This window comes from Chlamydomonas reinhardtii, chromosome 3 (genome assembly GCF_000002595.2).
Source record: "Chlamydomonas reinhardtii strain CC-503 cw92 mt+ chromosome 3, whole genome shotgun sequence".
Taxonomy (NCBI): domain Eukaryota; kingdom Viridiplantae; phylum Chlorophyta; class Chlorophyceae; order Chlamydomonadales; family Chlamydomonadaceae; genus Chlamydomonas; species Chlamydomonas reinhardtii.
The window spans coordinates 6,515,414-6,531,482 of NC_057006.1; the positions used below are offsets into that span (position 1 = coordinate 6,515,414).

At 64.8% G+C, this 16,069-nt stretch overlaps 4 protein-coding genes across 4 annotated transcripts; all 4 read right to left on the reverse strand.

The window, feature by feature from the left end:
* Positions 1–36: 36 nt before the first annotated feature.
* CHLRE_03g195300v5 (uncharacterized protein) lies at positions 37–4,451 on the reverse strand. Its single transcript, XM_001693226.3, has one exon. The coding sequence runs from the start codon at positions 4,187–4,189 to the stop codon at positions 1,973–1,975; it is 2,217 nt and encodes a 738-aa protein (XP_001693278.2). The 5' UTR covers positions 4,190–4,451; the 3' UTR covers positions 37–1,972.
* Positions 4,452–4,565: 114 nt separating this feature from the next.
* CHLRE_03g195326v5 (uncharacterized protein) lies at positions 4,566–5,521 on the reverse strand. Its single transcript, XM_043061240.1, has one exon. It carries the CDS (start codon positions 5,409–5,411, stop codon positions 5,199–5,201), a length of 213 nt encoding a protein of 70 aa, XP_042926369.1. The 5' UTR covers positions 5,412–5,521; the 3' UTR covers positions 4,566–5,198.
* Positions 5,522–6,969: 1,448 nt separating this feature from the next.
* CHLRE_03g195350v5 (uncharacterized protein) lies at positions 6,970–10,235 on the reverse strand. Its single transcript, XM_001693227.2, has 6 exons — positions 9,804–10,235; positions 9,507–9,557; positions 9,286–9,355; positions 8,894–9,067; positions 8,471–8,622; positions 6,970–8,234 (listed from the first exon to the last, which is right to left on the reverse strand). The coding sequence occupies exons 1-6, from the start codon at positions 10,083–10,085 to the stop codon at positions 7,923–7,925; spliced, it is 1,041 nt and encodes a 346-aa protein (XP_001693279.1). The 5' UTR covers positions 10,086–10,235; the 3' UTR covers positions 6,970–7,922.
* Positions 10,236–10,309: 74 nt separating this feature from the next.
* CHLRE_03g195366v5 (uncharacterized protein) lies at positions 10,310–16,045 on the reverse strand. The gene is made up of 14 exons (XM_043061241.1): positions 15,798–16,045; positions 15,484–15,724; positions 15,207–15,381; positions 14,767–15,057; positions 14,491–14,601; positions 14,117–14,359; positions 13,695–13,985; positions 13,383–13,532; positions 13,190–13,250; positions 12,691–13,096; positions 12,158–12,523; positions 11,402–11,951; positions 11,112–11,169; positions 10,310–10,883 (listed from the first exon to the last, which is right to left on the reverse strand). The coding sequence occupies exons 1-14, from the start codon at positions 15,877–15,879 to the stop codon at positions 10,588–10,590; spliced, it is 3,321 nt and encodes a 1,106-aa protein (XP_042926370.1). The 5' UTR covers positions 15,880–16,045; the 3' UTR covers positions 10,310–10,587.
* Between the last annotated feature and the right edge of the window lie 24 nt (positions 16,046–16,069).

The following is a 16,069-nucleotide window of genomic DNA, read 5'->3' on the forward strand; positions in this document are numbered from 1 at the left end:
TGTTGTTTGTGCGACGTGTATGGTATTGGTACGAAGCCGTAAGGATATTAATAGCGTCGCGATGGGAGATTGTCTGGCGCTGTGATGTGACCGACCTCCGCGCGCACGCCACGCCAGACTTCCCCTCCAGTGCGTGTGCTCACGTCCAGGACAGCGTCGATACGCCCAATGCTTTCTTACATTGCCGGTTCGAGCATACTGCATTACTGCCTCATGTCCCGCTCAAGGCCAGGAACCCCGTATTTTGGGCTGCCAAAGAAACGTACAGCGCTAGGCGCGCGGGGATGTCCAGCACAAACGCCGCCTCACACCGACATAACATACGGCAGCCAGCGTCTTCTGCGTACTGCGATTGCCGCACGACCACGAACGTCACACACACCTTCAGCTAGTGTTAAACCTTGCCTTCCTGCCGCCCTCCGTTGGTGACAAAGCGGTGACAAGGAATGAACCGAGCAGGGCGCAATCTGCATCCATCACGCACCACTCGCATGCAAGTCATCTAGCTATCTATCCTTGAAGCGTCCGCCCATCGTCATTTTGCACAGACAGTGCTGATCCATGACCCTGAAAAGCATCCCAACCTTCTTATCGGTGCCACCTCCTGAATGGCCAGACCCACCGCTCTGCCGCAACAGCGCCACGCCGCCACCTACTCGGTGTCCGCTGGCTGGAAAGCAAATGATGGCTCATGTCTTTCGTCCCACGTCATGCAAGTAGTTAAAACTACGCAAACCAAGTTCCCTCGTGCTTTTGGTCTCCCGGGCGCCGCACCTGCAAGTGGCGTCAGCATTCCGCTAAATGAGCCACGTCCTTCACTACCTCTATCCCCTGCGCCTGCTGGCAAGGCGTCAGGGGGCTGGCGCACTTGGCTTGAGGAATGCATGTGCATATAACTTTCGGATGCAAGTTGTAATCACAAATACACAGATGACCGTGCGTGTGCACCCTCAGCACCGCTCTCCGACGGCACCGCACTTCACCACCATCGAGATGCGCGCTCAGACTCGCACCGCAACTTATTACCCCAAACAGGAATGCACCAGCGTGTTGAAACAGTTGGGTCACGGGCCTCCATCCATTTGTGCGCGCTCACGCAAGCTCAGCAGGTGGTCTGCAAAGAACAGGCCAGCACGCCGCGCCAAGAGTAGAATCGTCGCAACTGTGTCAGCCCTTAAGGGGTCTCAGCGTAGAACACACCTGGCTGCATTCGTGGCATGGGAGCTAGCTATTATAAGCTGCACCCCACTAAGCAATCCCGTGAACTTAAAACATACATACTTTGGGCACTCGACACGCGCAGTCTACATCATAAAGTAAATTGATTGTCCGCCTCAGCTGTTTTGTTCCGCACACTCTCAACCTTTATTTCCACTGAACTGGCGGCCTGCACAGAGAGATGGCACGTCCGTACCGTAACTCCACTTGAAAGCACGTGACGCACTTTGCATGTCCAATTCAGATCTGGGTCCTGTGGCTACGGGCCCACCAGAAGCAGCCAACAGTTTTGGGGAGGACGCCTCATCACAAATTCTCAGAAGCTTAGCGGTGTAGTGCCCCTGCGTCGTAGCGTCCCGAGGTTTTCCGCACGGCCATGGCACGCAGCGCCTAATGGGCTAAGCTCTCTGACCATACTTGATGGCGCCACCTTGCGCTTACTGCCAACCGCAAACTTTCCAGGTGCCAAGCAAACGTATTGAGCAAAAGTCATTAATACTGGGTCGCCGCAGCTTCCAGAGCCAGTAATGGAAACCCATTTGCACAGCCACGTACATGCCCACAGATGAATTTTTATAAGGATCGAGACCCATTTCGTGCAGATGAATTGTTATAAGCATCAAGACCCATTTTGTGACAAGTCCTGCCAACTGCAGTGACCATTTCTTACGCTTGCCTGCCAGAACCCACGGTTGCCTTTCAGACCACCTGCTGCTGTGCGTGCGAAACAGCAGCAACCCAAGGTCCATTCCCCTCAAATGACAAAAGCCGCGCCACCGCTGAACCCAGAGCCTGGCGTGCCACAGGCAGTGGTGCTGCTGCTCGCCCTGAACGACATGCGCCGGTGCTGGGACAGGTAGCTGGGTGATGCGACCGCGCCACCCGCCGCCGGCGACTGGCTGCCATCCACCGTAGCTGCCGCACCCAGCACGCCGTGTGGCGGCTGCGGAGCCAGGGGCCCGGCCGGCGGCGGCGTGGGCGACAGCGCATGATGACCGAAGCTGTTGTGGGACTGCAGCAGGGTCGCCGCACGGTGGCCGACCGGCGACACCAGCAGCGGCGGCGTCAGCTGCGTGGCGGTCAGGCGGCGTGATGACGGCGAGCCGCATAGGGCGCCAACAGATACGAAGGCGGCGGCGCCGCTGACATGCCGCGAGCCTGCTCCGCTTGCCCCTCCTCCAGGCGGCAATGGGCTCAGCAGCGCATCCGCCTCACTCGCACCCGAGGCCACCACATCTGCAACGTCCACCGCGCCGACAAACATGGCGGGGCCGCTGGCGGCGTTGGGCGTGGCGCCGCTGCTGCCGCCAGTGGGCGGCGCCGACGCCGCAATCGCGCCATCCGCACGGCGCAGCAGACTGGCCATGAGCGACGTCGCCGCGCCACCAGGCATGGGCCCCATTGACGCGACGCGGCGCTCCAGCATCGAGGCCTCGACGCCATCGAGCTCGCCACCGAACTTGTCATCGTCATTGTCTTCCGGCGCCACGTCGGCGTGCTCGTTTGTGATGGCGGCAGCGGTTGTGGCGCAGGTGCCGCAGCCGGGGCCAGTAGTGCTGGTGCGCGAGACGCTGCCGCCGACACCGCCGTGGCGGAAACTCTGGCTGCGCAGGGCCGACAACGACGGCGCTGCTGACGGCGGCATGTGTAGCGAGCTGCGGCGCGCGCTGGCGCCGCTGGAACTGCCGCCGGTGCCAGCCTGGGACAGTTGCAACGCGTCGGCGCCACAGTCCGCCATGGACGCCGTCGGCTGCATAGCACCAGACGCGATATGGGCGGCGGCGCCGTCAACGAACGTGTGCTGCGCGCTGCTAGTAGTGCTGGTGACGGAGCGCCGCTGGAAGGACGGCGAGTGCTGCATCGACTGGGTGCGCTGCGAGGTGGTTGCTGCCTGCCCAGGTGCGAAAAGGGTGCTGCCGGCCAGCAGGGTGGCCCGTGGCGAGGCCACCGGCGACAGCAGCTCCGGCACTCCACACTCGCTGATGGGCAAGTTCAGCTGCTGCAGCTTCTTGAACAGCGAGGCGCCGCTGGTGCCGCAGCTGTTGACGTTGCTGGTGATGCCGGCGCCAGTGCCGCTGGTGACCGCGGGCACGGAGGTAGCGGCACCCGCGCCCGGGGCCACCGCGTACGGCAGCTCGACGCTGGCGCGGCTGCCAGCGCCGCTGAAGCTGCCGCCGCTAGGCAGAGGCGCCTGCCCAATCATGGCCTCGACGCTACTGCGGTGGCGGTGTGAACTTTGGCCTAGGCCCGGCAGGCCGCCAGTGCCGCCAGCGGCTCCGCCGCCGCGGGCCACGGAAAAGGAGGCGCGCCTGAAGTCGACTGACGGCAGCGACAGCTGGCTGGCGGAGACGGCGACTGTGGCGGCCGCGGGATAGGGCGGCACAAGGCTGCTGTCCAAGAGGTACTGGCTGGCGCTGCTGATGGTGGCTGGCGCTGGCGCTCGGAAGCTGGTGGCACGCAACATCGCTGCCGCCGACTGCGGCGCCGGCGGCATGGCCGCCAGGGAATTGCCGGAGCGCGTCACGAAGGACTGCGAGCGCTTGGCCAAGGGCGACTGGCCGCCGCTGGCTACGCAACTGTCTTCTAGGTGGTCACCCAGCGCCACGACCGAAGCCCGGCGCAAACCCTGGACGCGAGACACGTTCGCGTCATTCTCTGCGGTCGGATCGACCACGACAGCTTTGCTGCTGGAGGTGGACTTGCTCTCCTTCCGGGAGAAGAAGCGCGCTAGCTTGCCCCTCAAGAGCGAGCTAGGCTTCGTAGGAGGAGCCGCGATGCATGTCGTAGTCGACTCCGGCGCCTCGGTTTCTGCCACGTCGCCAAGCTCAGAGCCATCAGCCGTTGCTTCACGCCTGTGGTCGTCCACGCGCGACTCCTTCAAGCTCTGCTCCAGCGCGGACAGGAATGCGCGACTGCGGTCATACTCCGTCTGCAGCTCCGTGACGAGCTCGGATATGTGGGCAGCAGCCATTCAAGTGAGCGCCAGGACCTAGCGGTGCTGTATAACAACGCACGTGCGAGCGCGGTGCGAGCGAACGTTATCCTAACGTTCCCGCGAGGTCGCGACGTGTGCAGCGCTCCACTGATGCTATTGATCGCTGTGTAAGACTTTCAATGCGTTACTGTATGTGCACCGCGGCAATTAATGCGCGGTGAGCAACAGAGCAAGTTCATACATGCTCTGGACGATCACGTAGGCTAGGAAGGGAAGAAATGCAATGTCGGCAGTTAAGAAGACCTGAATGCAGCAGAAGCAAAGCATGAGCGGTGCACGCTGGCGCCTAATCACAGAAACCGAGATGGTAAAGGCGGACGGGCCATTCAGCAAATCTTCATAGAGGTTGGAATAGTTAGCGATAGGTATCGTCCAAGCTTTTCCCACACTCAGCAGCGCGAAAACGATGGTCGGGGGTCTCTGTTCCTCGGTTTCTCCGCCACCGCCATGACATCTTCCCGCCCCTAGCAGGACTGTCCTGGACCCTGGTACTGGCGCCCTAGGAGCCCGCCCCCCCCCTATCCCATACCCTTGCACAAATGGCACTCTCAGTGACAGGGGCACGCATTCTAAAGCTTGGGTTTGAGACTTACTAGCAGCAGCGTGGCATTTCCTCAACTTCTTATATCTGCACCGCTGCCAAACTAACACTGTCCAGTTGTCCAGTACTCAAGTCTCTTCTTGCTCGCAATCTTGCAACCATAACCAGTTGCTACTGCACCTCGGTCCTCTGGCCTTGCTCCCACCCCATTGGGGCGTGTCCCGCCACGCAACATTCGGCATGTATACAACCAATACGTACAAACTTGTCTTGTGCCGCGGCATACCCGGCGGCGGCCTAGCTGCCTCCCCTGCTGCCTACAATCCGCAGGCTGCTTTGTACTCAGCAGGCAATGACGCGCACATGACAAGAACCGAATGAGCCGAACTTCGATCCAATGTGCGGTACCTGCTGTTCCTAAACACGCCGTCTGGGCCTGCGCACTTACACCCCGGACGGCGACAGCGCCTGCAGCGCGGCGGCCCCGTGGCCCACACGGAAGGACATGCGGCGTGGCGGCGGCGGCCGGGTAGCAGAGCCGGGCTGCGACGGCACAGATGGGGCTGTAGCTGCCGCCGCTGCCGCCACGAACCCTCCGTCTGCGGTGCCCGCACGGCTGCCATTGCTGACGGGCAGATGTGGGCTCAGCATGCCCATGGGACCAGCAGGAGGAGGCGTTTGCGCCGAAGTACCGAAGCTGCTGGTGCGGGTATAGCTTGCGCTGGTGCTCATCAAGCGGAAGCTCTCGCTATGGCTCGGTGGCCTCCGTACACGGCAGAAACCAGGAGAGCCCGGATGGGCCTGTGCTTGTGCCTGTGCCTGATCCTGACTGTTTGGAGAGGCAGGTTGCGCCAGCTGTGTCTGGGGCGGCCGGTCATCAGGCACTGGCAGGGTAACCAGCGAACTGCGCCGTGCCCTCGCGGCAGTGGCAGACAGGGGCTTGCCACCACCGCCGTCCTTGCCTACGAACGCCATCGGCGCCAGCAGCGTATGTGAGCCGACTGGGCTGCTGGCTAGCACGTCCCGGGACATCAGAGGCGGTGCCGGCGCCTTCACCTGCAGCAGCAGCTGTTTTGTGCGGGTGAAGACTGGACTGGGTGTGCCGCCGTACTCGGCGCTGGCCACGCCCACAGGGCCAGCAGGCATTGGTGCTCCCAACGCTGCTGCCGCGTGCTGTGGCGAGGCCAACGCCGACAGCTCATGCACAGTCCCGCTTGCTGCCGCTGCCGCCGGCGACGTTGGCACGGGCGACTGCTGGGGTGGCACCCCCGCCGCGTGGGCGGCGGTCGATATGAACGGTATGCCGCCGCTCCAGCTGAGGGCGCCAAGGTTGTCACTGCTACCGTCACAAGTTGTAGTGTGTGTAGCCAACAGTCGCGACACGCGCCTAAATTTGGCAGAGCTGCTGACGCTGCCGGCAGTTGACAAGGCGCGACGGGCGGCACAGGGCTGGCGGGGCCGCCGGAGGCTGTTAGCGCGGCGGCATCCGACGTGCCTAATAATAGCTCGTCGGTGGCAGTGGCGCGCCGGTAGCTCGCGGAGTAGGCGACAGCCGGCAGCAGGCCTTCTCCAACACCAGAGCCGCCGCTGGTTGCTGCTATGATGGAGCCGCACCGTGAGTCTGGGCCTGCTGCAGCCGGAGCGGGCGGCATCCAGGTTGGGCTTGAGGCCGCATGCACCGGCGCGGCCGCGGGGCTGGATGGAAATGAGGCGGCCCCTCCCCACTGGTTTTGGCTGGCTAGCGTAACCGGACTTGTGGTGGGGCGTGAGTTAGCCGCCACAGAGGCTACAGTGGCTAGGTGGGAGGAAGAGGAGGATGGGGTTCCCTGGGTCGGCACTGCTGCCGCCGTTGCCATGGGGCTGCTGGGGCGCTGGGTGGGCAACAAGCCGAGGAAGCTGCTGGCACGACTGGGAACGCGCAGGGCCGACACGGGCGCATGGCTGCCTGAGACTGTGGCAGATACAGGGGAGCAAGCCACAACGCAGCAGTCCTGGAGGTCCGCGCCTGGCACCACGAGCGAAGAGCGCCGCATGGTGCCGCTGGTGCGGCCCCCCGAGAGGTGGTGCGTGGACGTCTGGAGGGCCGCTAGGGTTGACTCGCCACCCGCCGACGATAAACAGAACGCGCTGCTGCCAGAGCTGACCGCCTTGTGCTCCTTTCGCGAGAAGAACCTCCTCAGTGAGTTTTGTACTGAGCGGCCCCCAACATGTGTGAGAGTCATGTTTTCGCCGCACGCTTCTGCTGGGACCATGTATCTCCGCACTGCATCATCATCGCCGCTTGAGGTAGTGCTGCAGGTGACACGCGGCTCCTGCAGGCTCTGCTCCAGCGCTGACAAGAACGCGAGGCTTCTGTCATACTCTGTCTGCAGCCCTGTGACGAGTGCTGAGACCGTCTGCGCAATTGATATGCCTATTTTATGTGGGTCATCTGGTGCGCCTAGCAGAGGGGTCAAAAGTGCAGCCTGGGGCAAACATGTGACTGCTAGGCACGACGGCTAGTGCCGGTGACCCTCGGTGACGCGCCTCAAGCTGGGCTTCAATACCATCATCATTTATACAGACGGGACTGGCCATGATTGCAGGGGGCGTGGCTGTCTAACTTAAATCATGGCATCACCCCTCTTAGTCAATCCTTGCTGGCCTTGCATGAACCCCGTCTTCTATCGCCGCGGCCATCGCCAGTGGTAGCCGCAGTGCGAAGTACGTCGAGAATCCATGCTGAGCAATCGGCGTAGCCTGAGAGCATTTGCTGCACAACCCTACCCTGACCCCTGCGCCAGCGGCCCAGCGCCATTTCTGCACGTGCGCGACACCTCGCCCATTCCCGAGTTCCACGAGGGTGGGGATAGGGGGGTGGGCGCTCTGCCGTGGACATAGCAGCAGCACTGCAGGCAGGCCGCGAATCGTCGCATATTGGATGCAACAACGTTGATTGGCATTGGGCAAACAGAACTCCCTGTCCATCCACGTTGTTGCGCCATCCACCAACCAGTCCAATGTCAATGTCCACAGTAATTAAACGCCTAGTGTGTCCAGGGATACCGTACCTAGACCAGCTGCAACGCGATGTGCACATGCACGGGCCCCACGTTTAGCCCCATCCTAGCGCCCACGTGTATGCCTGCCATTTCGCAAGTAGCCTGCGAACCTACCCGTCTTTGGTAGCTACATGCGCCTTCCACCTAGCCCCTCGCCCGGGCGCACCAGCGGCACATACCCCACACCCATCATCTGCGTCACCCGGACCCCCCGCATCCAGTCTGCCTTCTCACTCGCCACGTTCGCCGGCTGCTTGCCCGCGCCAGGCGTCGGCTGCTGCTGCTCCTGCAACGGGGCAGCAGCCCCCACCTCCTCACCCCCCACGTCCTCGCCTGCAGGCCCCTGCGGCGCTAGGCCCCTGGCTGTTGCTGCGCCGCCACCGTGACCACCGCCTGTTCCTACGGCTGCTCCTAGCTCCTTGTCCACCACCGTCAGCACCTGCTGTAAACAAAGGCACCATGGAAAACAGCTGGCTGGATGCAGCGATCCGCATGTTGATGCCTTTCGCCGCCGCCGAGCATCACGCCGCATGCAGCGGTAGGTGCAGCCGCAGCACAGCAACGAATAGCGGAGGAAACCCTGCACCACGCCCCTAAATTGTAGCGCCAGACCCATAGGCCGTGCCCATAGGCCCATACCCCATACCCTGCAACCCTCACTGCCCCCTGCCGCACCTGGTAGCCGCCGTGCGGCCCCACCGGCACCACCATGCGGCCACCGGGCGCCAGCGCCGCCACCAGCTCCCGCGGCAGCTCCTCCGCGGCGGCGCCCACGTGGATGGCGTCCCAGCAGCCGTAGCCGCCGCCGGGCCCGGCCGCCAGCACTCCTGCCCGGGGTAACAGGTTGTTTGCGGTGCGCATGTGCTGAGCGCGAGGTCGGACGGGCGGCTAGGCCAGACGCAGTTGTGCGGAATACGGTACCTCGCACTGCACACGTCCTGCACGGCTGTACGCCCTGCAGCTCAAGACCTGCACTCGCCAACTAGTCTTCCCGCCCTGTCCCGCCTCGTTTGAACATACGCACATGTGTGTTACAGCCCACGCTCTCTCAAGCACACACACAATTGACGCCAGGCCTCCCTCCGGCACCCCTCCCACCTGCCAGCACGTTGCCGGTCTGCACCGCCACAGTGCCGTCCGCCACGAGGCCCGGGACCACCCTGGCCAGTGCGGCCCGACTGCGCTCCGCCAGCGGCGCCACCGCCTCCACGCCCAGCACGCGGCCGCCGGGCCACACCAGCAGCCCCAGGCAGGCGGTCAGGTAGCCGCTGCCTGGTGGGGTGGGGAGAGGGGGAGGTTATTCCAATCCCAAAGACACAAGGGGGCAAACCGGTGCCGTACGTACATTGTTCAGGGGCCGGCAATCGGGGCAGGGCATGGAACGAGGGGTAGAGGCAGGAGGTCGTGAGCGGGATGACACAAGAGGTTATGCGCGCATGTGACGTGTGTGGCCGGGACTCGCACGGGAGTAGGGCTCTACGTCAGCGCACCTGAGCCCACATCCAGCACCCGGGCTCCGGGCCGCAGCTGCGGCAGCAGCAGCTCCAGGGCCGTGGCGTGCTGCGGGCATGCAGCCGTGAGGCAAGCAGCCAGGTGGCGCAACGCAACAGGGAGGAGGCGCATGTGTGGATTGAGCCGTACTGTAGTCAACACCTTGCAAGAACCCACCACTGCCCTTCCCCAGACGGAAAAGACGACCCTGCCAGCGTACCATGTGCGGGGCAGAGATGGTCTGGTCGTATCCAATCGGCAGCGGCCGGTCCTGTGTGCAGGTGCGTGCGTGGCGCACCTCCGGTGAGTGATGGTCGCGACAATACAAACAAATGATAAGTAGACGCGGTACAGCAGCCCGTTAGTCGTCAACCTCAACCCAGCCACCCGCTGAGTCCCCTCCACTTTTACGCAGCACCTTCCTGCGTGCGCCTGCCCCGCGCCATACCCTGACTGCCCCCCACCCGCCACCCCGACTTCCCGCGGTGCCCCCACCCATCCCCTCTCCCCCTCTCACCTCGTACACGTGCACGGCGACGCCGCCGTGTCCGGGCGCGATGAAGGCGGCCCTGTCCACCGCCGCCATGGCCGCCGCCACCCGCTCACTGCGCAGTGTGCCCCTCTCCACCAGACCCCTCAGCAGGGCCGTCATGCCCGGAGCCACGCGAGGACCGCCGCCGCCGCTGCCGGGGCCCGGCGGCTGCCCCGGTGCCAGGCCCTCGCCGCCGCCCTCCGCTGGAGCGGCTCCGCCGCCAGTAGCGCCGTAATTAGCGCGGTGCTGCTGCGTGCCTGTGGACATCTTCTGCGCAGCGGACTGCTGCAGGGCTGCGGTCGCCTGGCCGGCTTTGTCGCTATCGGGGCTGTTGCCGATGACCGTGTGCAGCCGCCGCACGTGGGCGCGGGCCACGTATGCGTTTCGAAGGGAGACGCCGACCGCGGCGAAGGTTGCGGCAAGGCAAATGGGAAGCGCGAGCGGCAAGTGCCTTTGTATTGACTGTGCAACTCGTGCCGGTGTGGTGTTCACGCGCATCTGTGTTTCTTGCGGGTCGGAAGGTGAGGCCGTAAATTATTGTCAATTAAACGCGTGTCTCAAAAGACGTCTGACAAGGACCTGACCAGGCCTGCGGCGTTTGACCCGCGGACCTGCCTCTTCCTGTGATCCAACCCCGGCGGGCATAGTGCTATACACGTTCTCTCTCCACCCTCTGGCCTCTCTCTGCATCACTTGCCTACTGCTTTGTCGGGACACATACACATACGCACACCTTGCTTTGTCTGCAGCTGCTGCAGCTCCAGGACCCCTAGCCCACCGCCACTGACCGCTTCACGCCCAGCGCGCTGCTGCCCACTCCGCCTGCGCCAGCAGCACCACCACTCGCTCCCGCCGCCGCCTTGCCTCGCAGCCGCAGCACCGCTGCGGCCCGCGCCGGGTCATTCTCTCCGCCGCCACGCCTCGCCCCCAGCCCAGCTGCCCGCTTGCCCAGTCCGTCCAGCCCTCCGGCCACCGCCGCCGCCTCCAGCCCCCCGCTGAGGCCCTCCAGGTCGAACTCGTCGTCGTAGATGTGCTCCGCCACCTTGTCGCACCAGCCCAGCAGCTCTGCGGGAGAGGAAAGCGCGAGGAGGCAGGAGCAGCTCCGTTTGTATGTGCGTTGATGTCGGGGGGATGCGGATGGGGTGAGGTGCATTGGGGTTGGTGCAAAAGTGTGGGTACGCGCGTCAAGACCACGGGGCAGGAGGGGGGACAGTGCCCGTGCCCGGCCCTTGCACGGGCGCAGAGAGAGACGGAAGGCTGTCGCTGCCAGGTCCTTGTCAGTCATTCACCCACCCCGGGCGTGATCTCTGAGCATGTCGTCCAGCAGCGCGTCCGTCACGTCCTCCATCACCTGGCGAATGCAGCCCAGCAGGCAGGGGGTGGTGGAAGAGGTCGGTGGGATGGGGTGCGTCGCAAGCGGAGAAGGTTCCGCTCAACACAAGTTGGTAATGCCAAGCACGTCCGCTGCTGCCTTTTGCCACACCAACTGCCCTCCCCTCCCTTGGCCTCGTCTGCCGCTGTCGTAAGAATGTTAAAAGCGGCTAAACCCCGCATGCCATCCCCCGAAACGCCGTGCTCCCCACCTGCACCGGGTTAAGCTCCGGGTCCGCGGCCGCCACCAAGTCACCGTCCGCCAGCTGCTGCGCCCGCAGATAGCGCCGCCGGCCCCGCACCACGGCCTCCAACACCGCATCGCTGATGGGGTCTCCGTCTGCTGCCGCGGACTCGCCACTTCCATCCACCGCCGCGCCACTGCTGATCCCCGCTCCCGCACCCGCACCCCCAGCCCGTGTAGGCCGGTGGTCGAAGTGCAGGAGGCTGCGGCCGCCAGGCGCCGAGCTGGCGGCGTCCACTGTGGCCATGACGGACTCCGTGGGCGGCGCGGCAAAGCCCGGCCAGCGGCCGGCGTCGCCGGGGGCCAGGCGGTGCGGGCTGGCAGCCGCGCGGGGCCACGCCTGGGGAGAGGAGGGCGCGGGGGCCGCTGCTGCGGTGGCGGATGCGGCCAGGGCCTCTGGTCCGGGCTGGGGCTGGTCCGGGTCCAGGGTGCCCACCCAGCCGTCGCGGGCGTAGATGGGCTGCGTGCCGGGGCCGGGCCGGGGCCGCGGGTGCTGCGTGTCCACGAACCACTTGCGCCTGGTGGTGGTGGTGGTGGTGGTGGTGCCGCTGTCATGAGATTGGGGGACACCACACCCAGTCGCGTAGCAAGCCGCCACCATGCATGCCTAAATAAGGTGTTCCTGAATGATGGCATCCTGATCCGCCCTGAATGACGGCATCCTCATCCGCCCTACCTTGCCCGTGGTCTCTCTTTTCTCCCCGTTCCCCCCACGGGCCCTCACCGTATCTCCGTCTCCTTGCTTTCCATACGGTTGATGGCAATGAGCATCTTCTGCAGCTCCAGCACGGACATGCCCGCACTGCGGGGGCTCAGCGGGGCGCCACCCTGCCCGCCACCTCCCGCTCCCGCGCCCTTCCGCCTCAGCACCGGCCGCCCGTCCGGCCCCAGCAGCGGCTGTCCATCTGGGCCCAGCACCACCTCCCACTCGTCCAGCAGCCCGCCGCCACCTCCCGCCAGCTGCAGCGCCGCCAGCTGCTGCGCGGTGGCTGCCAGCGGCCCCGCGGGCCCCAGCAGCCTCCCCAGCCGGCCCTCCACGTTGTCCACTAGCAGGTTCAGCCGCTGCTCCAGCGCCTCAATCTTGCCCAGCCTACAGGAGCAGCGAGATGGGAGACCCGATGTGGTGTTATGGTGTGCCGGATAAGTTGTGGTGTTGCAACTGGCAGGCCAATTGAAGTTCGACAATATCTGAGAGGGACTGATAGCCAGCAATGTGCTTTTGGCGGCTGCTGCTCAGCCGCAAGCTCAGGCACTCACCTGGCGGCCTCCGCGTATGCCGCCGCGTCCCGCTGCACGATGTCCGCCACCTGGTCTTCCAGGCTCTCAATCATGATGCCGCCAGGAGCCAGTGGGTGACGCCCAGGGCCCGTGCCTGTGCCCCAGCCGCCGCTGCCACCGCCACCCAGCGTGCCGGCCTCGAGCCCCAGGCCGCCTGGGCCGGGGCCGCCTGCGGCGGCCGCCATCGCTGCTGCGGCTGCCTCGAAGGCCGCCCGGCCCTCAGTAGTGCCAGTAGCGGCGTCGCCACTGCCGCCAGCAGCGCCGCTTGCATCACCTGCTCCAGCGGCAGCTGCTGCGTCGCCGCCACCACCGCCCGCTGCTGCCGCAGCTGCCACAGCTTCGGCGAGTGAGCGCATGCTGCCGGGGCGCGTGCCAGCCGCAGACCCTGTTGTCGAAACCAACACGAGGGCACACGCCCGCAGTTAGCCCACGTGCAAAATACACTCCCACAGCAAACCCCCTTTGGACCCGCACTCACATGACAGTCCAGCTCCTGCCTCGCCGCCGCCAGCTCCGTCCCCAACAGTAGCGCTCACGCCCTGCACACAGCGCAGGAAGCGATCATGTAGCCGTCAGGGCGTCAGGCGATTGGCTGCCTTTCTTGCATAGCCTGCTGGGCATATGATGATCCAGTATCCAAGAAGCTAGCGCAGCCATGCGCTCCAGCCCACCTTGTCCTCGCCTCCGCGGCCTCCTGCTGAGCCCTTCTTGACTCGCGCCAGCGCCTGTATGGCCGCCACAAGCTTCTCCGCCTCCTCCATGCCGCTGGCCAGCCGCCGTCGCCCCTCCTCACCCCCGGACAGGCCCGCGCCGCCCAGCACCTGTTTGCGCCACAAACAACTCAGCGCCTAGCGCCATGCTGCTCCTCACGGCCATACTTTGATGCGAACAACTGGTGTGCCGTATGCCGTGGTGCACATGCCCCCAACCAGGCATGGTGCTGTGCATCACCGCCCACTGTGTGTACCATAAGTAGGACACACCTGCTTGAGCAGCTTCTTCAGCGCTTCCTTGCGGGCGGCCCGGTCCCTCTCCTTAGACGTGGCGCCGGCAGGCAGCTGACCAGGGCTGGTGGCGCGGGCCGTGCCCTTGCCCTTGGCACCGCCCTTGCCAGCAGCCGGGAAGCGGCCGGGGTGCGAGAACCAGGCGGGTGGCCCGCTCTCCACCTCTACTTTTGGCCCCGCACCCGCAGCCCCTCCTGCTTCTCCTGCCACGCTGCCGTCACTGATGTTTGCACCGCCTGGCCGCGGTTGCAGCGCATTTTGTAGGACGGCCTGCAAGTGTACACCGCCTTAGTGCTACATTGCTACCGCACACCAACAGAAGGATGCGAGCATGGGGTCAACTAGCTGTCCCTCCGCGCGCGCCGGAACGTCTACACCCCTTAGCACAGCTGGCCGCCCACCTGCTGCGCCGCCAGTGCCGAGCTGTTCTCCTGCACTGCCCGCGCCAGCTGCTCATTCTGCGCCGCCAGCTGCGCCGCCACCGCCAGCACGTGGTCGTACTGCGCCGCAGTGGCGGCGGCCGCCCCGGGCGTCACGCCGTACAGGGCGGCAGCGCGGGCGTCGTCTGGGCTCAACCCCGCCGCCAGCGACTGGCGGGCCAGTGCTGACGAGAGCGCCAGGCGCCGCTCGCGCTCGGCGGCTGCCTGTCACGGTCATAGGATGGCAAAGACACTTACACGCTCTTGCTCTATAACAGTCAGAAGCATAATACAGACAGCATGTCGCTCTCTCCACGCTAGCACCTTGCCGGCGCGCAAACACACCCATGCCGTACCTGTAGGTGCGGCACAGCCGACGACGCCCCGCGCAGGGCGGCCTGCAGGCTGGCGGCGTTGACCCAGTCTGGCCGCTTGGCAGCAGGCGAGGTGGCACGGCGAGGACGGGCCTGCCGGTGACCACCAACCGCAAATTGAGTCTTAGAGAACTAGAGAAGGCACACGCCATGCCCATGCAACGGTGTGAGCAATAGTCTACTGCCGCTGACGTCTTTGCGTGTCTTGTCCTTGTGCACCGCAAGTTTGCAAGCATTTACTGGCCCCGCCTTACTGACCTGCGGGTGCACGTACGCGTCCGGCCGCGAGGTGAACAGCCCCGGCTCCTGCGCCGTGTACAGCTTGCTGACCTGCGGTGGCGAGGACTGACGTCGCGTGTGCTGCGCGTGCGGCGGGGCCGCGCTGCCGCCGACAATGGTAGTGGTGGAGCCCATGTGAGCGGGCGTTGAAGCGGAGCGGCCTGCAGCCGGGCGGCGGCCGGGTGATCCCGAGGCGGGGCGGGTGGTGGAAGCCGGTGAGCGCTGCGGCGTGATGATGGTCACCCGCTTGCCGGTGGACTTGCGGGCGCCCTGTGGGACGGCATGTGACACCTTGGTTTACATGCGTTGTGACAACTTTAGCCCCAAGCCTGCCGGGGTACAAGCTGGACAACCTGCCACACCCCTGCCAACGAGGTCCAACGGCTGCCTAGGCCCAGGAGTGCAGCCCCAGGACTTGCCCGTACGCCCAGCGTCGTCGCTGTGCGGCCGTAGATGGCGGCAGTGAGGGCCTGAGAGGCGGCCGGCTGGGCCTCCCCCTGGAGGAACCAGGCGGTCTCCGGCCTCACGCCACCCGCTGGCACCTCTAGCGAGGCCCGAGGCACGGGGTCATACGGCGTGTGGCCTGGCTGGAACCTGCCGATGGCCCAGGGACCGGATAGGATCGGCAAAGGTCACCGGGCTGCCATGACAACTGTGAACGTGCTGTTCGCAATAATCGCATTCCTGCACACGCACCTGGAGAACGACAGCTGCGGTGGTGGTGGGTGCACTTGTGCAGGCGCCCCAGGAGTGCCAGAGCCGGGGGCCGTGCCCACCCCATCGTCCAGACCGACACCCCCGCTGGATGCGCCGCTCCCCCCGTCAGCCGCTGCATCGCCGGATGCCTGTTGCTCGTTATCGTCAGCGGCTGACTCAGCAAGCTCGGCCGCAGCCGCTCGCAGGCGCTGGCGCACCCACGCGGCGTAGTCGACCTCAGCTGCGTCGTGGATGGGCCAGAATTCGAGGCGTGAGGGTGATGGTCACCCTGGAATTCGCTCGCTTGCACTCACCGCCTGAAGCCTTCAGCAGCTCGTATTCGCGTGAGAGCCGCTCCAGAAGCTCGCGGTTTGCGACAAAGCCCTCCAAGTCCATCTTGCTGCGCTGCTGAACCCTTGCGCAGACCGCCTAGCTTGGTCGCTTTATGAGCCTAACAATATCTAACCACATACTGCAAAGTCCGTAAGGGCCTCCCATCTCCTGCTTTGCTGTCAACAACAGCCCATAAGGATTTCCAAGAGTGCGGGTCCGTCGTTAATATCACAGGCTCATAGCAACACAGCAT

Coding starts and splice junctions, on each gene's coding strand:
- CHLRE_03g195366v5 (XM_043061241.1), bottom strand. CDS start 15,879: ATGGACTTGGAGGGCTTTGTCGCAAACCGCGAGCTTCTGGAGCGGCTC. Junction 14,360..14,490: donor CGGCTGTGCCGCACCTACAG/GTACGGCATGGG, acceptor TGACCGTGACAG/GCAGCCGCCGAGCGCGAGCG. Junction 13,097..13,189: donor GGCAGGAGCTGGACTGTCAT/GTGAGTGCGGGT, acceptor TTTCGACAACAG/GGTCTGCGGCTGGCACGCGC.
- CHLRE_03g195350v5 (XM_001693227.2), bottom strand. CDS start 10,085: ATGTCCACAGGCACGCAGCAGCACCGCGCTAATTACGGCGCTACTGGC. Junction 9,558..9,803: donor TCGCCGTGCACGTGTACGAG/GTGAGAGGGGGA, acceptor ACCTGCACACAG/GACCGGCCGCTGCCGATTGG. Junction 9,068..9,285: donor GGTGCTGGATGTGGGCTCAG/GTGCGCTGACGT, acceptor CCACCCCACCAG/GCAGCGGCTACCTGACCGCC.
- CHLRE_03g195326v5 (XM_043061240.1), bottom strand. CDS start 5,411: ATGGGCATGCTGAGCCCACATCTGCCCGTCAGCAATGGCAGCCGTGCG.
- CHLRE_03g195300v5 (XM_001693226.3), bottom strand. CDS start 4,189: ATGGCTGCTGCCCACATATCCGAGCTCGTCACGGAGCTGCAGACGGAG.